This window comes from Monocercomonoides exilis, assembly GCF_001643675.1.
Source record: "Monocercomonoides exilis strain PA203 chromosome Unknown scaffold9-1957334, whole genome shotgun sequence".
Taxonomy (NCBI): domain Eukaryota; phylum Preaxostyla; order Oxymonadida; family Polymastigidae; genus Monocercomonoides; species Monocercomonoides exilis.
Genome location: NW_027150554.1, coordinates 1,321,437 through 1,346,849, shown reverse-complemented (window position 1 = coordinate 1,346,849; position 25,413 = coordinate 1,321,437). Strand labels below are relative to the sequence as shown.

At 34.7% G+C, this 25,413-nt stretch overlaps 7 protein-coding genes across 7 annotated transcripts; 1 reads left to right on the top strand and 6 right to left on the bottom strand.

The window, feature by feature from the left end:
- Positions 1–282: 282 nt before the first annotated feature.
- Positions 283–711, bottom strand: MONOS_16623 (uncharacterized protein; the record flags this gene model as incomplete). Its single annotated transcript, XM_067869517.1, has 1 exon — positions 283–711. One exon carries the CDS (start codon positions 709–711, stop codon positions 283–285), a length of 429 nt encoding a protein of 142 aa, XP_067732560.1.
- Positions 712–738: 27 nt separating this feature from the next.
- On the bottom strand, positions 739–1,518 carry MONOS_16624 (uncharacterized protein; the record flags this gene model as incomplete). The annotated part of the gene is made up of 2 exons (XM_067869518.1): positions 739–1,451; positions 1,503–1,518. The coding sequence occupies 2 exons, from the start codon at positions 1,516–1,518 to the stop codon at positions 739–741; spliced, it is 729 nt and encodes a 242-aa protein (XP_067732559.1).
- A 1,953-nt stretch (positions 1,519–3,471) lies between these two features.
- On the bottom strand, positions 3,472–4,245 carry MONOS_10606 (uncharacterized protein; the record flags this gene model as incomplete). Its single annotated transcript, XM_067863068.1, has 1 exon — positions 3,472–4,245. One exon carries the CDS (start codon positions 4,243–4,245, stop codon positions 3,472–3,474), a length of 774 nt encoding a protein of 257 aa, XP_067732558.1.
- Positions 4,246–5,510: 1,265 nt separating this feature from the next.
- Positions 5,511–6,160, bottom strand: MONOS_10605 (uncharacterized protein; the record flags this gene model as incomplete). The annotated part of the gene is made up of 3 exons (XM_067863067.1): positions 5,511–5,599; positions 5,663–5,893; positions 5,995–6,160. 3 exons carry the CDS (start codon positions 6,158–6,160, stop codon positions 5,511–5,513), a joined length of 486 nt encoding a protein of 161 aa, XP_067732557.1.
- Positions 6,161–11,699: 5,539 nt separating this feature from the next.
- On the top strand, positions 11,700–12,353 carry MONOS_10604 (uncharacterized protein; the record flags this gene model as incomplete). Its single annotated transcript, XM_067863066.1, has 1 exon — positions 11,700–12,353. One exon carries the CDS (start codon positions 11,700–11,702, stop codon positions 12,351–12,353), a length of 654 nt encoding a protein of 217 aa, XP_067732556.1.
- A 6,197-nt stretch (positions 12,354–18,550) lies between these two features.
- Positions 18,551–19,139, bottom strand: MONOS_10603 (uncharacterized protein; the record flags this gene model as incomplete). Its single annotated transcript, XM_067863065.1, has 3 exons — positions 18,551–18,735; positions 18,931–19,041; positions 19,136–19,139. The coding sequence occupies 3 exons, from the start codon at positions 19,137–19,139 to the stop codon at positions 18,551–18,553; spliced, it is 300 nt and encodes a 99-aa protein (XP_067732555.1).
- Positions 19,140–20,003: 864 nt separating this feature from the next.
- MONOS_10602 (uncharacterized protein) lies at positions 20,004–20,423 on the bottom strand (the record flags this gene model as incomplete). The annotated part of the gene is made up of 1 exon (XM_067863064.1): positions 20,004–20,423. One exon carries the CDS (start codon positions 20,421–20,423, stop codon positions 20,004–20,006), a length of 420 nt encoding a protein of 139 aa, XP_067732554.1.
- Between the last annotated feature and the right edge of the window lie 4,990 nt (positions 20,424–25,413).

Genomic DNA, 25,413 nt, shown 5'->3' with positions numbered 1-25,413 from the left:
GCAAACATTCACATCAAACAACACCTATCTCTTTACACTCATATATTGAATTTGAAACATTCACCTTTCAACCTTCTTTTCTCAATTCCAAATTTTGTCCATTTGCAAGCATCTTCAAAATACTTGTTTTCTTCATCTTTTCACTCACTCATTTCACAATTCCACTCTCTGCCTTAAATTCGAACTGTTCATCTTCGATCCACGGAATTCATCTTCACTGAACTTCACCAGAAACAGAAGCAAATCAACACTCTCACTTGAAAATCTTCCATTATCTTTCCCTCACAGCTCCACTTTATCCTCCCCATCCTTGCCCACAAGCTCTATCTCAAACCGTTTCAAAAGAATTGATGCTTTCAAATCCTCACAGACCGCATACACGTCTTTCCCTTCACCTGCCCTATTCCTCTCGAGCACACATTCATTTACCCCAAAGCAATCTGCCCTGCTCTTCCCATCAGCACTTATGAAAATCTCTCCTCCTTTTTCTTCACTCCCTCTTACCGAGCATCCTTCAAATGTGCTGTTCTCAACAACAACCACTAGGCCTTCTGCAACCTCACGCTTCAATGCCCCTCCATTCACATATTCACTTATGCACATTGAAAATATCGAATCGTTTCCTGCTTTGCATCTATTCCCTCGCTTCTCATCAACAGCGCTTCCCAATTCCTTCTCCCATCTGTCAATCCTTCTCCAACTAATCTCCATCTTTGATCGTTTCTCTCCAACAATCACTCATTTCTTTTCCCTCAGAATCACTCCTGCATAAAACATGATAACTCTCATAATAACGCTATCCATTTGTGTTTCTCTGCCTTTCACTCTCCTAATCCACGTATAAACTACCAAAGATCCACTTCCTACCTCGCTTTCTTCACCTCCAATCTGAAAGTCAAAAATCATCAAAACCCTAACACTAATAGCAGCATTCTCCTCCTTTTCCATATTTTCCATCCCTTTCCACATTGTGAAACATGGTTCTTTTTCACTTCCACAACGTGCAACATCAAATCCACTCGATGAGATAAATATCTCAGGTGAACTGTATGGAATGAGGAACATGAACAAATCCTTTTCTTGATGAAAGTTGTCGCTTCCAACAAACAAATTGTTATCTTCTTTCATTGATGAGTGATCAAATCTGAATGCTTCAGTTGTCACAGAAGAATTAGAATCCTTTTCCAAAATGAACACATTCTTTCCAATGGCTGCTTTGTTGTTCTCAAAAGTTATACCAGCATCAAAAACAAATGGCTGTTCATTCAAATAGTTTTCACAATCCAGATACAAGAATCCTCCTTTCCCACTCCCTGCTGAAAGTGAGCAAGATGATGCATTAGTTGAATTAATGATCAAATCATCATTCCCTTTCAATATCACTTTTGCAACACCTCCTTCATCGCTTCCAGTGTTCACAACGTTAGAAAAGTTGTTGCTCTCATATAAATCTGAGAAAGCTATCACCAATAGTAATTAGACAAATGCTGGCCCTATAAAACTGCCCCCTTGCAACATGCAACTTCCACCTGATGTTGTTCTCAATGTATGTTGAATAATATGCTTTGATATTTGAACATCAAATATGTATTAAATTAGATGAGAATGTTTATATGATGAACTCAAGGAATTTTGACTCTGCACATGTTAATCTTGCATGTGATGTAATAACATTCAATGAAAATATCATTCCCCACTTTTGCTGTGTTTGCATTGAATTTCATTCCCACCAATGTGAAATCAAGAAACCCTCTTTCCTTTGTTGCAAAACGCATTCCATCATTCACATTTGTGCAGTAGTTGTTGCTTCTATAGATATCTTCTTGTAATTAACATACTGCATTGATTCAGTGAAAAATTAATAAAAATATGATGCAATTCGTAAAAATATTCTATAAATAAGTTAATTTATATGAAATTCATACTTTCATGGCATCAACAAAGCTTCTTTGTTCATGATCATCATTGTGCAATATAAACATCCTCAAACTGCGTGAAAATAATCTTCCTAAAAATCATAATCAAAAATAATAAAGAATTGAATGAAATGCTAATAATCATACAGTGCACACTTTTATAATATTTCCATACATTTGATTTGTCTCAGATTTACAAGCTGGGGTTCAATTCTTGACGAAAGAAAGTAATTTCTTATTTTTTGGATATTAAAAATATAATTGTGGGATTGATCAAAATATTTTAATTTTTTAATTAATTTTTTAAAATGTTTTATTTTTTGAAAAATCATAAATAAAATAAGAGTATATAATAATAAATGACCTCACAGCTGCTTATTATTTTAAAATTATCTCATTTTATCATTTTTATAAGAAAAATACCAGTGTTTATGGGTGATTTGTAAAAATTGTTTTTTCTCAAGGATCAAAAAGAATTTCAAAATTCCAGTCCATACAAATGTTTTATAATTAAATAAACTTTTTATATATCACAATGTTTTAAAGAATATCCAAGGATTTGGAATGTGCTATAAATACACCTATTCCAAGAAGAGTCAAGAAGAAGCTCAAATCTCATTGAAAGAAGATCTTGAGAAGATTGAGAAAGAAGAGAAGAGTTAGATGATGTGATATCAGAGTTGAAGGTCTGTCTTGATCTTTGCACTTTTTCTTTCATTGTTGAAGATTCGAGGGCAACCAGAGAGCGTTGAGGAAGATATCCAACAGCTGAAGCACAGACAAATGAGCCCTTGCGTTCAAAGTATAAATAGTCCTTCATGTGTGGAACAGACAATGATGGCCATGAGATTTGTTGAGATGGTTCATATTCTTCAAAGTACCTCTCATTCTCAAAGTCATTGACAGATGTCGAAGATGGTGAAGAGTTTGATGATGATGTTGAGAAGTTGTTCGATTGTGAAGTTGAAGAAGTGGATGTCGAATTATTCATATTGTTTTCGAAGAAGTTGATCAAGTCATGAATTGTGGTGATGTGTTCATTTGATAAATTGTTGTCAATTGCATTAACTAACACACCAAATTCACTATCACAGATATTTTTTCCATGGTGCTCAGCGAAGAAGTTGAGTTGAGTGTTTTTCATTTTTAGAAGTTTGGATTGTTTGGAGAGGATGAAGTTAAGAAGGAAGCGATTTCGGTTGTGTAGACCCGAATCGCAGAAGAACTTAAAAGTGTGAGTGTGTGAGAAGAAGTTTCTTTTGATTACAGATTCCAGACACTCAATAACAAATCTGTGATCATTTGAGAGACAGTCGGAGAAGAAGTTGAATGTTCGTTTTATTTGATGATTATTTCTTTTTTGAAGAGAGATGATTGTGAATTGAGAAACCTGTTGATAATTGAAGAATACTTGTTGAAGTTGATTTTTTCTGAAAGGGAGTTTCCATTTTTCTTTAAAGTCGAAGACGAAGACTGCTTCTCCCTCTTTCAGATTATCAACAGTTGATTGATAATGTTTTCGTTGCATTTCTGCAACAAGACGATGTTGACGAAGTTATTTAAGTGTATGAAACTCTGCTTCAGACAGTCCATTTTTGTTTTGTGAAGATTTGAGTTTGTTCTCCAAATAGTTCAACTTCTCACACATGCCACAAAGATCAGTTCGTCTTTTTGCTTTAGAGAAGTTAGAAGTGAGTTTGTAGAAGTGAGATAATGAAACTTTGATGTCTGTTTCATCTGAAAACTCTTTCCACAATTTCGTCTTGGGCTTGAAGATCAATCTTTTCTCGTTGGGAGAAAAGATACCCGTTTTCTTTCTTTTTTCTTTCAGTGCTTCCAATCCATAATTTGTTGAAATTGACGAAGAGAGTGGAGGAATGGTAGTTGAACGATGAGGAGGTGTGATGAATGATGATGATGATGATGATGATGATGATGATGATGATGATGATGATGATGATGATGATGATGATGATGAAGAACCACCGAACTGAATTGTTGAAAAAGTTGGCTTTGTTTTTTCTTTTGTGTAGAATGAAAGGGAAGGAGTGAAACCTTGTGAGTGAAGATTATTCCATGAAGAACTCCATTTGTCACTATCAAATTCAGAAACACTTTCATCATTGCAAATACTCCAAAAACTATTGATTCCACTTTTTCTTTTCACAACTGCGATGTAATGTCCGTTTTGTTGATCCAAACGTTTAAATAAAACTTGACCAATAAGATGGTAAATGACAGTTTCCTGATTATCCTTTTGAAAATGTTGAGCAATTTCTTCTGAGAATCCTTTGCAGAACATGCGCTGGTTAGCACGATCAGTTTCCATTTGTAATGTTCTCGAAGGTGCTGAACTAGCAGAATCAGTGCATTCATGACAGAGGGCTAGCACCTCTGGAAATGCAGCCATTTCCTCCCATCTCGCAGCACAGCATTTCTCTTTGCAATCGTTGCAATAGACAGCATTTTTTCCGTTCAATATCTCAGTTGAAAAGATAGAAGATAGACCTTTATGAAGAGATGATGAATTAATGATAACATTACTGCAGGCTTCATTGAAATGATTAGAAACTTTTTGACATTTTTGACATTTGAAATGAGTAATGAGCACAGGATTGAATGTATCCTTTTCAAATATCTTATTAATTTGAAGAAGTTGATGAAGATTTTCAAATGACTCTATCACATTCTGTTGTTGCCTGCTGCCATATCCACAAAAGTCTTCCCATTTGTTGATAAGCGATGGGATCCACGAACGCACTGTCATTCCATCTTTGGTAAGTTGTTGACAAACACTTAATACTCGAGAAGATAAATTGTTTTGAACTGAAATGGTTTTAATTATTGATTGTTTTTGTGAAGTGATTGAAGATATGCATTGAAGGAGAGAGGCAAGATAGCAAGTATTTCCAAGATTTTTTAATCCTTTCTTTGTTTTTGATGAAGCGATTGAAGTGGTTTTGACACTTGAAGAAATTGATGGAGAATGAGATTGAATTTCAGGAAGAAAATCCATTGTGTTATTATTTGAAATGATATTCACATTATTTTTACAATTTGAATTATAACTTTCATTTGAATGTGTTCTGTGTGGAGACGGAGAAGTGTTGCTTTCGTTTGAAAATGAAGACAGAAGATCTTGAAATGCCTGTGGAGGAATTAGAGTGGGAGAAATGACATATTCAAGTAATTGCTCGCTCACCCATACATTTTCATTTCTAAAATTTGAAGAATTTATTTTTTCTTTCAATTATTTTGAAATTGAAATTTGCTGAAGATGATTTTTGTTTTGTTCTGAATAGTTTGTGAATTGGAATTGGAGAAGGAGACGAGTGACGTTTATGACATGATTTGTCAATTTTTCTTTTTGTTGATCCCCTTTCTCTCCTAATTGGAGTACTTATTGGAGCATCAATTGGTTGAGAAGGTGAAGAATTTGTTAAAGAAGAATTTTTTTCTGAAACGATATTTGATTTTTTATTTTGTTTGAATGATATTGAAGAAGAAGAAGATTGTTTTTTCTTTGAAGAAGAGTTTTCAGTAATTATTTCTTCATCCCAAGAAGATTCATCGATATATCGAGCGTAATCCTGCTCAGCTCGCTGCATTTTCTTTGCAGATTGGAGAGAAGAGGAGGCTTCTGTTGAATGGGCCAACATCCAACTGTTGCCCTTTTCCCATTCCTGTTCATTTAAGTTTGAAATAAACATAGAAAATTATTCAAAAAAATTCAAATAAATTCAAACCACTTTTGCAAGACGGAAGATGAGGTTTTTGAGGCAGGATGATAAATCCTTGGTTTTTCTTTAGGGTTTGCTTCGCGTAAATAAATTTTCCTTCTGCAACATCATATCCGTAGTCCTGCAAATCGGATAATGATGTGTTGCGGGAAAGCGCCTGTAGCATTGTTGTCTGAGTGTGCAACGGAGCGTTGTTGTTCACCACAGACAGGTCTTCCAGCAGCTTTATATGATATTCTGTTCATGAGAAAAAATATCGAATTAATAGTTAAGAAAATTACAACAATGACAGTTCATGAAATTTTCCATATTAAACATGAATAAATAAAAAATCAAACCGTTAAATGTCTTCAGTAAATCGTTAATTACAGAAGATGATTGCCTGTCAGAATAAAACAAATAGGCAAGTAACGAATCCACGTCATCTCCGCCGATGCGCTTAATTTCATTCCATAACACTTTGCATCGAGAATATAGAGTTGATTGAGGTTTGGAAATATTCATTGTTTTTATTTTTCTGAATTTATTATGGAACAAAAGTCACATTTCTTTTTCAGTGAAAAACACTATGTTTCACACAAAAAATAAGTATTTATGCAATTTGATTTTATCAAAAAGATGAATTGATATTGGAAACTAATATCACAATTTTTTGTCTTCTTCTAAAAATCAACGCATAAATGTTTCTCAATATAACTTATGTCAATAACATAATAACAATAAATCATAAACAAATATATGAAAAAAAAAATATTAAATAATAAATAAATATTTCAAAACGAAAATTTTCATGAAAATATGTCAAATTGATAATCTCGATCACAAAAGTGGTCACTAATTTCTCTTCAGATTTTGCAACAAACAGACATAAAAAGATGTGGGGAAGTGGTTTGTGCGGAAATCTGAGAAAAAATTAGTGACCACTTTTGTGATCGCCAGTCATTTTGAAAAACACTTTTATTATGGTTCTCATCAGATTTGATCCGTTGAACGATCGGAACTATTATAAAACTGAAACTTGAAATGACTGGCGATCACAAAAGTGGTCACTAATTTTTTCTCAGATTTCCGCACAAACCGCTTCCCCACATCTTTTTATGTCTGTTTGTTGCAAAATCTGAAGAGAAATTAGTGACCACTTTTGTGATCGAGATTATCAATTTGACATATTTTCATTAAATGTTGACTTTTTTTTGGTTTTTGTTGAGTCCAAAAAAATATATATGTATATATTCAATATTTTTTTATATGATTAAATAAAAATGCATTTTATGAAATGAAAAACCATATTCACATTATTTATTTCTACATAAAAATGTTTTGAAAAATATAAACGTGCTTGAGAACTTTTTGAAGAAGACTCATAAAAATGTTAAAAGTCCACCAGCGCGACAAGAAATAGAAACAATTCACCTTTAAGAAATGTATCTGAAACTGCATCTTCATCGAATTTTTATTTCATTTATTCTTTATCATTCTTATATCGTTTATAATTTGTTTTTATGTTTTAAAAACTTTTTTGAAGTTCACATATTTTCCAATTTTTATTTCTTTTTCATTTTTTGATAACATGAACATTTCATCACTTTTTGTTATTTGTTAAATAATCAATTCATCTGACAATTGAACATTATCTATCATGGTTTTGAAACAATACAAGCAATTTATTATAATTCAACAGACACTGTTGAAAGAGAAAAAGAATAAACATAAGTTACGTTGAAAGATGAAAAAAACATTTTTCAGAAAAATTAAGATACTTGGAGAAAGCACTGTTTAATTGAAGAATAGCTTCATTTTTGTTGAATGAAGAAGAAGATGGTGAAGAAGAAGAAGAAGAAATGAGGTAAAAGAGAAATGTGCAAACAATTGAATGATGTTTCTGAAAAAGATGATGAAAAGGCTTCATGTGATGCTGTCATTGAGATAAAATATTGAATATGGTAAGTGAACTTCATATTGATAAGAAAAACATAATCATAAAAAATTCACAAACAGATTGAGCCATACGAAATAATTTGGATATCTATCGTTCATCGAATGCTCTTGAGTGGTTGCCTCCTCTTTCCCCTCAGAAACTGAAAATGCTGATTTCTTCAAATTCCTCTTCATCATCTTCTTACAATCACACCCATCAGGGTTCAGTCATTCTCTCCCTTCTCTCATCCTCTCATCATATTTTCTCTTCCAATCCACATCCTTTCCCATCTCTCCCACTTCTTTTGAATCTTCTCTACCAAAACCCAGCTCATTCACACTCACTTCCCCCATCTCTCTGCACTTCATCAATCCCTTCATCAATTTCTCCAAAACTCATCCATTAGCAAGTCCCTTCAAATCGTGCTGCAACTGATTGCGCTTGATGCTTCCTGCTTCTTCCTTCAAACATCACTCGCTGTCTGTCTGCTATTCAATATAAATATATTTCAAAAAAAATAAAATAAAATAAAAATAAATAATATAACGCACATGAATATGATGTGAAAATGACTCTCGCAGCAAACGCATTTCAACTTCATTTCGAGTCTCCTCCCTTTCCTTCTTTCTCCAACACCTTTCATCAGGCAAGCCACACAAATCAACAGCAATTCCACTGAAAGGCCTCCACCCAGAATTACGTTCCATTGCAAACATTCCCCCAGAAGTCTTTCATCCTTTTCTTATTCGTTCTTCTTCTTTTCATCAAAATTCTTTTTCTTGTATCTTTTCCTCAGTCAAGAACAAAAATAACAAGTCATCATCCTTCAAGTCCTTTGTCTCTTCAAAGCATCCCCCCAAAAGCGCCAATGCCAAAATCACATCCCCCAACCCCAATCCCTTTCCATCCGCCATTTTCTCCATTTTCTTTTCAACAACCCACTTCACAAATCGCACCCGTCTCTTCAAATCTCACGTCTTCCATTATTCCATCCATTTCTTCGCTTTTCCCTTTTTGCTCCAGGTCCCTCAAATCGTTCAATCGCTCAAGCCCCTTTCAAAAGTCAATAAAAAATTTCTTCATTTCATAATAATAAAAAAAGAACAGATAAAATCGCATAAGCAGTGATTCAGTAATGCTCCATGCACACCATAAAACATTTGTTGCTGGTCCTGCTGCCTTCGGAAAAATCAAGATGAAGCAACATATTGATTCATTTTCTGAATGTTGGAGGAACATATGCTTCAAAAGAGTCACAAATATCGATTAAAATACCTGAAGATGCACATTCATAAACTTTTTCCTCTGCATCATTTTCATTCTTTTGCCTCAAAACAGGCAAGACGAAGGGCAACAAAACATTCATTTATTGTTTGGTTATTTAATAAGGGTCTGCAACCTATAATTTTATTAGTGAAGATTTTTGATAAATTATTTGCTGCAGCCAGAGCATGCTTGAGCTTCTTTGATGCACGACCAAGGATACGTCCATGCGAGTTATATCGCCACAGAAGAATAAGAATTTTGCCCACAGATGGAGGAGCGAGCGGCTGTTTGCTTCGATTGCTTGCGAAAAGTGAATTGGTGGGGGAAGTTGCAAGAAATTTGAACTTGATTATATATTGCAAAACATATGATGCAGCCCTGGCTGCGATATTTTGAATGAGAAATGACTCAAGCAAGATGCAGAAAAAGCTAACGGAATACCAAAAAGTTTGAATTGAACAGCTTGTTCATTTCGAGGGAAATGTGTTTCACTTGGCACATCTTTTGCTCAGGGCTTGTTTTGCTTGATTTTTTGAGGGAATGATGCTTTTGTGGAAAAGGAAATGAAATTGGGGGTTGGACAATTGAGGAAGCGAGCAGAGAGAAACACTCAGCAGGCCTCAATTTCAATCTCATTTGCATTTAACACGAATCCTACTGGAAAGCTACCAGCGAAGACATGGCGTTAAATAAGTCTTTGAAAAAGAGTTGATTTCTTGTTTATATAAAAATTATGTGTTTTAATCTGATATTACAGCTCGTTTCACAATGGATTCTGTGCTTTCAATGACTTTCAATGCCAGCCATTTATTGTTCAGTTGTCTGAATTTTTTGTGGCAAGAGGCAATTTTATATTGCAAGAAAGCCAGCTGGGCTGATAATAACCAATCCATTAGAGATGGGAAAATATAGAAAAGCCAAAAAAAAGATGGTTTGATTTTTTTTATTTCATTCATTTTTCTTTAATGGTGTGTTTTCAATGAATGAAGATTGTCCATGAACAGGAATGCCATAGAAAGAAAAGCCTTCTTTTCATTTCGCGAAAGAACCATAAGTTTTGAGATTATTCTTGTTTGCATCGCATTCAATGATGGCATTCGTGACTTCTGCCATCTGTCTTGCATACTGCATAGCCTGATAATGCTTAAGATGAGCTTGAAAAGAAGAAGCAGTTTATTTGGCTTATTTGTTGAGAATGTTTGGCAGAAGCGACTCTTTCACCAAAGCTGATGAGCTTTCTGAGCATTTTCATTCACAACAAATTCATCTTTTTCTGTTGCTCAATATGACTTGGAAAACCTGACATCTTCTATTTTTCTTCACCTTCGCTATCATTCTCAACAGCCTCACTTCAATAAAAGATGCTCATTGCCAGAATCGACACATCAATCACATAATCATAAAATTCTTCATTTTCTTCTTATTTCATTTGAAATTTTTGCAATTGAAGTCAAATTCTTCAATGGTCAATGCTTTCTTAGATTTCAAATTATTCTCTGCCAATATCCTCATCAAACATGAAGTTCATTTGAATTGTTGACATCATTGGACAAAGATAATTTTCTTTTTCTGAGGGAAAAGCAGTTCAACCACACAAAGGCAGTCAACGATTTGTGGATTTCCTTCTTCATCTGTTTGCATCTCTTTGCCTTTCACATGTTTTGTGATGAAGGTTGTTTATTTCATCTTAAATCAACTCATCAAATGATTTATTTTTATCAATCGACATTCCTCAAGTAATCATCAACATCTTTAAAAAAGGATTAAATTCGTTTCACAATTCTCAATTGCTCCACCTTCATAGCTTTCATAATCTTCTTCTTCCTCCTCATCATCATCTTTTTCTTAATATTTCTTTTTCAACTCCTTCAACTATTTTTGCTACTTCATCTTCTTCCTTCTTTATCTGCCTCTTTTCCTTGCTATTTAATTCCTTCAGCTTATCGTCATCTTTTTATGTATTCCAAAATAAGCCAATGAAAACATTCTCATTCTGAGAAATACGATCTGAAAGCTTTAATTTCTCCGACAGACATTTTTCACACACAACATTGATTCTCCTATGCATTCTTCTTCTTCAACATCTTCTTCGATGAACGAATTTAAAATATTCCTATTTCCATTTCATTCAACTCTCGTCAAATCCAGGGCCAAGCATCACCTTTCATTCCTACTCAGATAGACGAAAGAAATATTTATTCTATCAAGGAATATCTTTAAAAATTATTTCACAAATGAAATGCTACAATGTCAAATCAAGAATAGTCGATCATCTGGCACACAATCCATGAAGGTTGCCTCTACATTATTTATTTTGAGATTGAAAGAATAACAGGAAGAAGAAGGAGCAAGGTGGGAAAAGATTTCTTTGAACAAACAGTTGCAGGGATAATTTTCGAGAGATTTCGCAAGGCCACATGCCTTCAACATGTCTGAGAAGATGAAACGATGAGGGAAAGTAATTTTGAGGAAAAGGCATATTTAACAGATAATTCTATAAAAGAAGAGAATACATGTCCGACAAGTTATGTAGATTTCATCAAATGCGCATACGAGCAGTTTTCTTCTATTTTGCGTGCCATCTCCCCAACTTTCTTCGGTTTTTCTATTGCGCGCACAAATTCACAATTTGTCTTCACATTCAATAACATTACCAACATTTTTCACCTTCTTCAGAAGACCTGTCGCGTTTTGCGTTCTCTTTCAGGGCATCTTTACCAACTTGCAATTCACTTCCTTGATGCCAAGATGATCATTCACTTATTTACATTGTTAGCTGTATTCCCGTTGATAAAGATTTATAAATCGAAACTCCAATTGTTTCTGTCATGTCCAACAACCGAGTTGTCTTTCCGAGTGATGCTTGTCATGAAGGCAAACAAAGGCTCTTTCACAGAAGCGACAAATGATTCACACACAAAATACATATCTCTTCTGATACAAGCCTTGTTGTCTGAAAACACGATATTGGTGATGGAAAAGGTTGTGGATGACACTTGTGAGCCTTCATTGAACTCGATCATGAGAGCACCGCCTCTTCCTCCAGAACTTGTATCCTCGCTCACAGAGCAGGTGGAGAAATTTGTGTCACTCACAGAAAATGTGTTGTCAGAGACGGATGAGGCGAATGAGGTGCACCCGCCATTGGTGGCAGTTTGTTGGCTCAACTGTTCTGAGTTGATACTGGTGATGGTGCAGTTGGCGAGGGAGAGGGAGAGGGCAGGGGAGGTGGCAGAGGAGAGGACACAGCTGGTGGGGGTGGCAGTGGAGGTGATGTGGGTGATGTTGGAAGAGTTGAGGGTGAGGAGTGCTGTGAGGGAGGTGAGGTGGAAGATGCTTTGGCTGTTGAGGGAGAGACTGGTGATTGCTGTGTGGTTGAGGGCGAGGGAGCCAGCAGTGAGGAAGAAAAGAGGTGTTTTTATTGTTATGGAGGTTGTTCCGGTGATTGTGGTCGTGTTGAGGTTGAGGGAAGGGGAGTTTTTGGAGAGGTGGAAGAGGATGGGGGTGATTTGATTTGAGGAGTTGTGGGCGATGGTGAGGGCAGAGACCGTGAGGGAGCCCTGGGTATGTTGGAAGAGGGCAGAAATGGCTGAAAAAAAAAGATGATGATTGAAGAATTCCGCTTGATGCGATGGTGATGGTATCTGTGCCATTTCCTTTGATTTATGTGTCAAAAGCAAGGAAGATAAGTGTTTGAGTGGGAGCAAATGTTGAGCTGAGTGGGGTGAGGGAGGCCTCTTTTAAAAGAATAAGCCATAGATTGCATACTCGATAGTGGAACAACGATTCTGTTGCGTTCTTCCACAGCCATCAACATCTGTTCCGTTGTTTGCAACATTTTTGTTCTGGCTTATGAAAGGGAGCGAGCTGTTGACAGTCTCATTATCAGCTGTGTTGTTGTTCCGCACTTTTTTTTGTTGGGGTTGTTGATCCGCAATTCTCAAACGGAGATTGAGTTATGGAATTACCATTGAAAAACACATCATTTCCTCTTCCGTTTGTAGCTGTATTTCATTGAAGAAACAGAAAGTGATGAATTTCATTCCATTCATCCAATCATATGTTCTTGTGCAGCACAGCGCAGCACCGCCGTAGGTAGTTGGATTTTCGACTTTGTTATTTATGAACTGGCACTCTTGGAGCAAGCATTGTTTTGGTTTATTTTGTGGAGGCCAATTGAATGTGAAAGAACCAGCAGAATCACCACCTGAATTTGAGATGAACTTGCATTTGGACAAAAGGAATTTACCATTTGCAGGAATTGTTTGTAGTGCAAAATACCAACCAATTCCACACCAGCATGTTATTGAATAACTTTCGACTTTATTTTCCAAAATGTGATATTTGGAATTTGATTGTGGAACATACACTTCAACTGCTCCTCCATTCCTCGCTTGACAACATGAAAAATTGGATTTTTCGAGAGAGATTTTCAACAAACTTTGACAGAATAACGCTCCATTATTTCCATTTCTTGAACATGTAGTGAATGAACATAAAGTGCACCATCCCAATAACTTCCTCAATTAGAATCATTCTATTCGCACACTCAAAGAGATGACTGTTCAAATCTAATAAATTCAATTTTCCGAGTGTTTTTCTTTTATTTTCAGTTCCAACATGAACGAAAGGGGCATTTGACAAAGAATTTATTTGATGGTGGAAAGAGATATTGAAAGAGGAGAGATAGATATGATCATTTTAATGGGATTGATAATTATCATGAATGATCAAAACACCAATTGAATAAAGAAAAAACATAAGTTTAAAATGAAATATTCATTTGTTCAGTATTGAAATAAATATTCATAGGCAAGTATATCAGAAAAGACAACATACAGAATAATTCCCCAGTTAATACAAATCAATACATCATTTAACACTCTAAATTTCTCACTTTCCATTTCTCACTCACTTTATTTTTTTATCCCCACATCACACTTTGTATTTATATGACTTGGTTGTTAACTAATTAATGATATTCAAATACTTTCGTGTAATTGTGTTTACGTTATTCTATATGACAACTTAATGTCAATTCATTTGAATTAATGCAGTGTTATTTTCAAATTTTTATTTCATATTTTCTTAATTAAAAAATGGTTTTTATCGCAGTTGATATTTATTATTTAGTGGAATGATTAATGATGTGCACTAATGAATATTAAAAAAAAATATGAAACATTCATTTATCCAAGAAGGGTTTGGATGAACTATTTCTGAATTTTGTTTCAAACAGTTTGAAAAAACTCATTGAAAAATTCCATTTTTCTTCTGAAAGATAATCCCAGTATTGGTCCCATTTGGTGAAGTCAATAATTGTAATTTTGTCATCATCGCACTGCAAAAAGCTGTCATTGGAATGGTCAGAAGAACTTCCATTTTTGACTATTGAAATAAAATGCCCTTCTTTATGCTTCAATGAAGAATGGATAATTGTTCCAACGAAGTTGTGTTTTGCAACTATCTCACTATCAGACGAATGATTGTCAATTGAAGATAACACACGAGGACTGAACACATGAAAATCATTTGGGCCAATTCCTTGACTTCTGAAGAATAATTTGATCGGAGGAGAACTCACATAATCTCCATCAATGAACTTGTGATAAATACACAAAATGAAAGGGAAATCGTAAAGCCAAATCCAGTTTTCAAATGCTGATTTCGTCCAACAATTTTCACATTTTGAAAGTGGATTCTCAGCAAAATCATCTGAGGCTTGAAACACACAATTCAACCCACCGACAATATCTGATCCAGCAATTGAAATAAAATAACCTGCTCCTCTCAATGATGAAGATAAATGATGGCAGCTGGTGCACATATTTATTCTATGGCTGCGGATCAAAAACATCTCCTTCAAATTCCAATTATTTTTTGATAGGAATTCCATAACTGCAGTGAACACGTCAGTCAAAATTTTTGGTTCATCCAGACATCCAAACAGCAGTTCATAAAAATTTTTCATTCTCCTCTTTCCCCAAGCTTTCACTATTTTTGATGGATTCCGAATTTCTTCCAAAAGATTCAAAAAATAACTTTGATTTTTGGAAATGTTGCAATCTTTTGTGCATTTATCAATGCATAATGAAGCAAGACATTGACACAAAGAATTGAAAGCACATGTTTTCCCAAAATTATTCAATGATCTTCCTTCACAAATTCTCATTAATTCATTTTCATCATCATCACTATCTTTATCACTCAACTCCAATTTATTCAAACTCTCCGCATTATCATAAATACAATCTGCGTATAATTTGGATTTGTTATCTATTTTTAATTCAGGACGAAATGTGCATTTAACAAAATAATCAATAGTATCGATTGAATTTATATAATAATCCTCAAAACAACAATCCAATATTATTGAAGTATTTGAATGAATATTAGAAGGATCTGACTGAACAATATTCATTAATGATGATGTTGAAATTGGTTTATTGATGTTTGGGATGCGAAATTTTGATGTATTGAGTATCGTCTGTGAATTGGATGAACTATTTTGTTGTGAACTCAGGCTTTGATGTTTTTCTTGTTGAATATGTGAGTTTTTTAGTTGATTTAATTTCAACAAATTGGGTCAAATATTTTGCTGCAAGTATTTTCATTGAAAAATAATGCACTTTTCATTGACTTTTTGATTCCAAAGAACACAATAAAAATGGGTCATTTTTTTGACATTCGTGAAATGATGGAAAACTTGATGTTTTGATTCAAATGATACCTGTTTACGTATCTGAAAATCAAATTTGTTTTGAAATCTGAGAAAGAGAAATAAAGTTTTTAAAGAAGAAATTGTTCAATGCCTTGTGCAAAAAATGCTTGAAAAACAGTGTTTTCCCCCAAATGGAAACTGCAGAAAATGTTGTTTTTGAATATATTTTTTTTTATTGTCACATTTTGTCAATGGATAATCTTCAAATGATTCAGTGCTTTCTGAATCTGTGTGAGGATCTGTTTTATTGAAATGTTCTGTCGGAAAAGCTGTATAAAATAAAATAATTCAAGTTTATTTGAAAAATGATGTTTAAATATTAGTAATTTTGTATTTAATATTAAAACAAATACAAACATGCTTTTGATTTGGACAATGTTTCCAAAAGTTTTTTTCCTTGCTTCGTAGATTGTAGAAATGATAAGAGAACAAGTTCTGCATGGTTCTCTGACATTTTTCCGAAAATATTTTCAAGATTTTTCACATCCCGTTTGATACTCTTGTTTCCAATTCCGTTATGTTTTCTTCTGAAAGGATTCATTTTTGATAAACAAAAGCCAGATTTGATCGTTATATTTTTTATTTTTCAAATAAAGAACTTTTTTTTCCAAATTTTTTGTTTGTGTGGAGAACAATAACTTTCAAAAATGATTATATACATAAAGGCGTGTTCAAGCGGAAAATTTTATGAATTCATCATTCATTTTCAGCCTCAGATTATTCAACAAAATCATTGATATGGATTTATTGAACAACAAGAGAGCCTTACACAAATGAAACATTTCAATGGCCAATGATTGTTTCATTCAACACACAAAATGTTTTTTCTGATAGCACTGTTAATTTTGATGATTCTCGTTTTGCAGAATATTCTACTGGAAATACTGCCGAATTCTTCTCATACGGCTCAACTTTACCACAAACCACTACAACAGAGAAAGGAATTTTATTCACAAGATCTGTTCATCTTCTTCAACATATTTTATTGCTGACAGGCGTATTTGATTATCTTCTTCAGTTTCGTCTTTCTATTTTTTTGGATACGGAATGAGCGAAAACTGAGCTTATCTGATAAAAATTCATTCTTTTAGAACATTGCTCGAAAAGATATTGCTTTTGGAGATTCTTTTTTTGGAAAACATTTCTGACCTTCACATCAACACAGATGAATGAAACAAAGAGAAGATGGCTAAAGAATAAAAAAGTTACACAGAGAAGACAAGAAAGTCGATACAACCGAAAAGAGAGACAAGTCACTTTCACAGAAATGGATTTGGCACTTTCTTTACATTGAGTGTTTTTTTTGGAGAATTATTGCCATGTTCTGATGGAATAACAATTTGATTTGCAAATCAATTTGTTAGACATCTGAAGCAGGAGGCAGACATTGAATATCAGATGGCATTTGAAACTTCAATATCTTCTTCTTCTTCTTCTTCTTAATCTTCGTCTTCTTCTTTCACATCTCATTCCATTATATCATCATCTCTGATGCATTATCCAATTTGTATTGAAAATTTCGACTGAATTTGAAGCAATGTGTTGTTTTACGTTCAGATCTCCCCATTTGCCGTTCAATCGATCAAATGAAGAACAGCTGAATTTGCAGATGAAGATGAAGGATCAAGAATTTACTCTGAGAAAAGGGAGAGAAATAGAAAGAGTAGGAGAAATGAATGAAGAAGATAAGGAAATGAAATATGATTAAATGGAAGAAGAAAGAAACTCCATGTGTGACGATTCCGATGATTACAAGAACACAAAACGAACGATCAGGAAAAATCACTCCCAACACGATCGAAACAGCAGAAGCAAAAGCAGAAGCATCTATTACATCAACAACGGTATTTTTTCTAAACGGCAATACAATTTCCTATAAAAATACCAGAAGTTATTATCAACCGCGAATTTTATTGGTATCTGCTAGTGCTGTTTATTATTCGTTCGCTCCTCCGCCTGCACCGTGATTGCAAGCTTAAAAAAGGTGCAACTGCAGAAAATATAAAGGAAAATATCTCATTTCTTTTTGAGAACAGAAAGGAAAACAGCTTAAAAGAAGATAAAGCGAGGCGAATGAAAGACGGAAACAAATGACTGCAACGGAGACATTTTCGTTTGATTAATTCATAAAGTGACAAAAAAGGCAACTTTGTGCAAATTTCCAACTTCGATTTTACTCAGCTTCCAGAAATTCATTTTTCCTCTTCTGCTGTTCGCTGCTGCAACTCTGGAAGCATTCACAGGCACGGAATAAGCAGCAACTTTCCCATTCTTCTTTTTCTTCTCTTTTCTCTGCTTTTCCACTTGGTTTTCTTTCTTCCCATTCTTCATGTCTTCATCCACACAGAAGAAGGGCTGGCTATCAGATGAAGAGTTCTGTTGAGCCAGAGGCAAAAGGGAAAGATGAACCTTCTTTTTTAATAATCACAAGAATTCTGATTCATTTTGTTGAGTGCTCAGATCGAAAGTGACAGAAAGAGGAGAAAATGAAGAGGTGAAATGATGATTTGGAAGATGAAGGAGGTCGAGGAAATGAGGGAGATTGAGGTGAATTGCAATCAAAGCAGATGAAAGGAGGATATAAAAGGAATTTAGAAAAGAAATTAGCAAAGAACTTGAAAAAGTCAGAAAAGGAAACGAAGAAGAAGAGAGTGAGAGTGAAAGAGAAGGAAGAAGACGCTGAGAAGGATATGCAAACACGAAAACCTCAGAATCTTTAGAAGGACCATTGGATGACCAAATTTATTCGTCCAAATCTGAACAATTTGAAGGAGCAACTGCTAAAAGAACGGAGTATCAAGAATTAGCATCATCTATGATATCATCTTCCTTTTAATCGTCATCATTGCCAGTTGATTGTGAAACAACTGAATGTTGCTATGTCCAAATATCTTGCTCTTTTGCTTCATCATCTTCGGATGAGGAGAAAGAAGCAGCAGATGAAACATGTTCAAATGCACTTCGATCACTTTCATTGAAAATTTTCCTTTCACTTCCACCAATCTTCTTCTTCCTCTTTCTCTTCCTCTTCCTCTTCCTCCTCCTCCTCCTCTTCCTCTTCTTCTTCAACTCCATCAACATCTTCTCCTTCTTCATCTTCTCCTTCTTCATCTTCTCCTTCTCCTTCTCCTTCTCCTTCTCCTTCTTCCTCTCCTTCTTCTCTTTCTCTCCATTCTTTCAATGAAAGCAGCAATGAAACAACCGACGAATCTCAACTTCCTCCTCTTTCTCCTTCGAATGAAAAAACAAACAGAAAACTTCACAAACATCGTTCGAAAATTCATTCTTCTTCTTCTCTTTCTCCTTCTCATTTTCTTTCTTCACCGAAAGATCAAAAGAAGAATAGAGAAACAGAAGAAATTGATTTACCTCCTCTTTCTCCTTCTTCCTCATTTCTGTTGGATTCATCATCATCATCATCATCATCTTCGTATTCTTCTTCATCATCCTCTTCTTCTTCCAATTCATAATCTTCTTCTTCTTCATATTCATATTCATATTCATCATTTTCAATGTCATCATCTTCTTCCTCTGAATATTCTTCTTCCTCCTCTTCTTTGCATTTTTTACAAACTCATTCCTCAAAGTCATCTCATTCAAAACCCGGCTTATCAACAACTACCTTATCTCCTTCCTCAACAGCTGTACCAACTGCTTAGTCATCTTCTTCTTCTTCTTCAACCTCTCAAAATACATCTGTTATCAAACAATTTTTTCATCCCCGCCAGCCACTTGCACAGACACACAAGAAGCACAGAAGCCACGCCCTCAAACCGATCTCTATTGCGCATCCACGCTCAACCCTCTCGCAAAATGCTGCTGAAATCAAAAGGCAAAAGAGGAAGCCAGCAGCAAGTTAGAAGCGAAACTCATCTCTTTCGTCTTCTTCAGCAAAGACTTGACTGACTATTTCGACATCTTCTCCACATTCATACACAGTTACATATTCCTCTTCATCAACTTCTTCTTCTGTTCTTCAAGAACCACTTTGTTCGCCCCTCCCCACCCTTCCTTCTCTTCTCCACCACTGGGTCGGCTGTGTTGAGACTTGCAGACGGAGAAGCACAAAAAAGATAAAGCATTGCTGCTGCCTGTTGATGGATGGGAAATTGAGAAGCTTTTGTGCTATAAAAAAGTGGGGATTTTGTATCGTAAACAGAAATATCCTCAGTAGCTGAGGTTAACTGAGAAAGGAATGAAAGCACTGGAAATCAGAGAGGATGAGATCTGGGCAAGGAGGATGAGAGAGAAGGAGAGAAGGAAAAAGGAAAGGATGGAAAGAAAGAGAAAAGAGGAGGGATGCGAAGGGAGAAATAGAGGGAGGAATAACTCTAAGGATGATACAGCCATTGAGAAATGCATCTGTAGCCAACTGATAATGTTTAAAAGAACAAGAATAAGACTCTCCTGTACGAACTCGGATCGGATGTTTGCAAGGGAGGTCAGGGCGTCGAAGAAGGAGGAGCATCAGATCCAGAGGATGTTGCCGATGGAAGGGGAGATGTGGTGGATGACTGTGGAGAGAGAAGCGCGGAGGGAAGCGGGGAGCCACACTGATGGAAAGAGAAGCCAGTGTGCTGGTTAACGAATATCTGGTGAGCACGGTGAAAAGTAATGCAGGCAGAGTCCAAAGCGTAGACTTTTCTGGATCCTGGAGCAGGCAGCCCAGAATCATCGGAGTCAGCCAGAACAGATGGGCTGATGGCAACACGAGAGGCAGGTCCAACAAGCAAAGAGAAAGTGAATGGAGAGATGCGAGTTCCGCGGAAGGGGACGCAGAAGCGATATGGAGAAAGGGGAACAACAATGAAACCGGGATTGTGATTCTGTGCTTGAGATTCATTCACCATTTTGTTGTTCATATCCTATCATGTGAAACTGGTTTTTAACCAATCTGTTCTCAAAACGAACAGGCAGACAAAAACAGAGCATCTAAGGAGGCAGAAAACTGGATTACATATAATTGATGAGAAGGAGATAGAGAGAATCAGAGGAGAAACAAAGAGAGGAAGATAAAATGAAGATGTTCGTGCGATAGAAGCTTTTTTAGTGGAAAAAGCAAGAATTGACGAGTTTCTTTTCATTTTTTTATATTTTCTTTATTTATCTTGAACTTTGATTGATAATTAGATAATAATTAAATATTTCTAAGATTATTTGTTTACAAACAAATTTATCAACAAACAGTTGATCACTTGATGAGTGTCTTATGTTCCTATTATATTTTTGCGTGAGTGTTAATGTGAATTGATAAAATTCAACAAATGTTTAATGATCCTCAAAATAAATTTAAAAATTTCTTTGCAATAACATCATAAAATTAATTTTTATTTAAAAAATTGATTGATTATGTATTGTCATTATTGTTTTTATGTTTTATAAACCAGTTAACTTTTGTTTTATTCGGTTTATCGAATTTTCGATATTTTTTTTGAAATAATTTTTATTTCTCGATATTTGAAAAAAAAACTATTGAAAACAAATTAATTTCTACAAATAATTAATAATAATAATATATTGATCTATATTTTCATGCAATTTCAAATTAAATTAATCTTTTCAACCTCACCCTTTATGAAAATTTTTAATGATCAAACTTCGTAATTTTTTATGATATCAAAAAAAATCACCCATTTAATCTCCAACCGCTGTCTATGTTCCACAGCACAATCACTCAGGTTGTCAATGGAATTGTTTGTATTGAATGAATTCTGAATGATATATCAGTTTAATTTCCCTTATGCCTGTGATGTGAGATGATGAAGGGAATGTGCGATTTGTGATTCAGGTTTGCCGAATGAATATTCAACGACGAGTGAGATGCTTGGGGCAGAAGAAGAAGGAGGAGGAGGAGGAGGAATAAGCTGTGAATAGCCTGCCGCATCCTTCTTTGCACAAAAGAAAAAGCATCTCCGTAATTTCTCCTTCTTCTTGTTCATCAGATGCAATATGAGCATGCATTTAGCCTTCTCTACCTCCTCCTGAGAGTTTCTATGAACAAACAACGATTCCAAAATGATGCCTGTGGAAGTTACAAACCTTCGCCAAATAAATAGATGGGTTCATTTATTACTCAATGTGGGACTTGCACAGCAACTTAGGATCTTCACAGAAGTGCATTTTGCGCTTCCAGACGAAGATGAATATTTTCTGTGTTTTCAACGGAAAGATCACATGCTTTTCCTTTTGGAAATCTAACGCAGGATGGAAAAGATGATGGACATCTCTCAAGGCAGCACCAGAGTCACAGTTGGTGATTAACACTATTCCATCGAAAACATCTCTAATAATCCTTCTCTCATTCTGATCGATACACATGCAGAATAAAAATCAAACACTGGAATACGTAATGAAACTCCCTAACTTATTTGCTGCGTTTCACACATTTATCACACAGCTGGAGTCGATGACGATGAGCTTTTTAACGACAAATATGAACAAGATGGAAATGATAGGTGATTGATGACTTTGTGCATTACTGTTGGAGGGATCGATGTCTCATCTCACTTTCAGTTGCTTGCTTCACATCACGATTTTTCTTTCTTTCTTCTTCAGCTTTTTTCCCATCGCAATCAGTCTCTTTCATCGCTTTGACTTTTTCTTTCTTTCTTTCTCCTTCTCTTTTCCTTTTCTATCAACGTTCATCAAAATGCTTTCTTTAACCTTTTCCAAAATGAGATGCATTTCAGCATTTGCATATACGTTTCTGCTTTTCTTTTCTGCATTCTCGTCTCTATATTTTGATGAATTAATTGTTTTGTCTCTTTCGCCTATTGACTGCCTGATGCGTCCAACAACTTCCTGTGTGTTTATTGACCTTCTTTTCATAAAGGGATTGCGAGAGGCTATGATCAAACATTGTATCTTTCCATTCAGTGCACCGAAGTGATGGCTTATGAATGGAAGCTCATCGACTCGTCGACTTCTATAAGATGGTCTTTCTGACAAGGGTAAGGAAGGCTTTTGTAGAGGAAAGAAGAAGATGAAGGAGAAGAACGGTGAGAGAAAAGATACAAATGATGGATGAGATTCTGAATAAAAGAAGTGAAGTTTGTTTCAAGATGAATGCTTGAGGGAAAATGTTTATTTATTAGAATTTGAAGAAAATGAAGTATTTGTGGAAGAAGATAAGGAAGAAGATTAAGATAAAGATGAAAAATAAGAAGAAGACAAACGATGTTTGACAGAAGTTAATACAGTTACAGAAGCTGTCCTTTTTGCAGTCTTCTGCAGAATAGACTGCAGAACTTGAATCTGATTCTGAAACAAAATGCTTTCTGACTCTTTTGAAGTCATGCGTTTGTGCAAGTGGAACATGAGGCGGTAATCAACAAACTTTGCTTTGCGGAATAAAAGCAGCTCACTTTTTTTGCAGGCTCTTTAGCATTTCACTAACGCAAATCCGGCAACGAAGAGAGAAGAGAAGGATTCATAACATCATTATACAGCCTCATAAACATTGGCAGTGAAAAGTTCGAATAGACAATCATCAACGTAATTTTGCTTTGCATGACTGGATCAAAGATATGTTCATTTAAACCAACCGCAAAAATCAATGTGACTGTGGATCTGCTGCTCGTCGACTTTGCTCCCCAGTTTGTTCGACAGCACCCCTTTTTCCTCCTGAATTAGCTGCAGTATCAGGCTGTTTATCTTCCAGGAAATCAAAACACTCCAAGTTGTCAGATCAAATGCCATCTTCTCCTTCTTCCTAGTATTTGTCTTCTATGAAATAGCAAAGCCTTGCATGGCTTCCACATATTGAGAGAAATGAGATGCTTGGAATGAAGTTCGTATCTCTGTTCCTTTTGTGAAGCACACTGCAGAGTGATAATTGCACAGATATGCAGATGGATTAACCTTGGACCCGAATTTCTCTTGCTTCAATCCTGGGCTAATTAATAAATAAATTGAGGAGAAGAAGAAAATTGAGCAATTCAAACTGAATGATACGAGATCTGACTTCTTTTCACTGGCTGCCTTTTAATGTGATTCGTCTTCACATCTTCGTGTTAAAAACCATTTCAATGAGCGTGTGAAAGGTTCAATGTCAAGTTGTTGATATGTGCCCTCCTGATAAAATCTGCATCCCGCGGTTATATCCCATTGAACTTAAAACCTTTCAAAGTGTCTATGATTTTTCTTCAAGATGTCATACGAATGATTTTGATGATAGAAAGGCATAACAAAACAACTGTTCTTCTTTTTCCTTTATTTAACAAAGTTTTTTCATCTTCATTCTTCAAAATCTCGGTAAATTCTTTTTCTTTTTCTTCCTTTTGGAAAAATTATTAAATTGTAACTATCTTCATATATTCGCTTCTTCTTGAAATTTCCATTTGAACGTGTCTCTTTTCCTTCAGCAATTGTGATTTAATTATTCAAATCATAACAATTAATATCAAAATATCTTCACAAGCATTGACAACTTGTCAAATCTCTATATCCTGCCCTTCGTATTCAAACATAAAAGCAAAGATATCAGTTAAACCTTCTGCATATCTTTTCCAGCTGTTTCCAGGAGTATTGTGTTTTTAAACAAAACAAAACAAAAATATAATTATGGATTCAATTCGTTTTCTTTTGACAGACAGCAATTATTTGAATATTAATATCCATAAACAGAAAAAGTGTGAAACAAAATGTGGTGTCAAACGAATGAAAATATCGAAAAATATATCAAAAACACAAATTCTATCTCTGTCATATTTTAATGAATGTTTCTTATAATTTTCTTTGAATAGAATAAATAAAAAAAACTATGTTTGAAAGACAAAACGATTTCGAAATAGAACATTCGTTCGACAGATTGATCTTTTCAACCGACTGATCTTTCAACCGACTGATCTTTGTCGTTCGACTAATCTCGACAAAGATCTGTCGATAACCCATTGAAATTTCAAAAAAAAAACAAAAATAAAATATTTATTTGTTCGAATCGTGCGAGAAATAAATAAATTAAAAAATAAAAAAAAATTGAATAAAAACAGAAAAACTTTATCTTGATTTGTTGTTTTTTCGTTTATCATAAAATAATATATTGGCAAACTGCCTTGTCGGTCGACTAGTCGAACCATGAAAAAAATGTTGGTCTGTCGCAAAGGCCTATTTATACTATTGCAAATGTGAACAATTATGATATGACTTAAGTGGTTTTCGAATTACAGTGACTCAAAGATGAGAAAACCTATTTTTTGAATCCAACAGGAATTATTATTTTGAAAACTATACCACTTTAAATTAAAAAACAACCCTCATCAGTTGATCAAATTAAAAGTTTTCGTCAAATATAACACAAATAAACACATTGACAATGGATAAACCATCTTTTTCGAAATGAAAACCTAAAAGAAATATTCTCTCTGATTTATCTTTGGGGTTTGAGCATTAATTTTTGTCAAAAATCGCTTTTTAGATATAAAAAATTTTCAGTTTTTTATCGAATGTTTCTCCTATTTGAGAATTTTAACGTTCAGAAAAGTGAGTTTAGAAAAGCAAAATATCTTCTTTAAGACTATTTTTGAACCAGTCGATATGTCCCCTCTAACCGATTTTGGTAAGAGTGGACTCAACCGACAACCTAAAATTTTCATTTAAAATCATTTTTCCAATATATTTAATGATAAATATTTTAGACATCCTTATTTTATTTAAGATAATAACTATATTTAAATGTTAAAAACCATCTTCTTTCTTATTATTTGTTTGCAAAAAACATTGTATTATCTTGGAAAACCCTAACTTTTTTCCCTTTTCTAAACCCTGGCAAATAAAAAGAAAAAACAATTCATGAAAACACACAAAAATATCTATTATTCAGAGCTTGTTTTAGAAAAAATAAAACGAAAATAT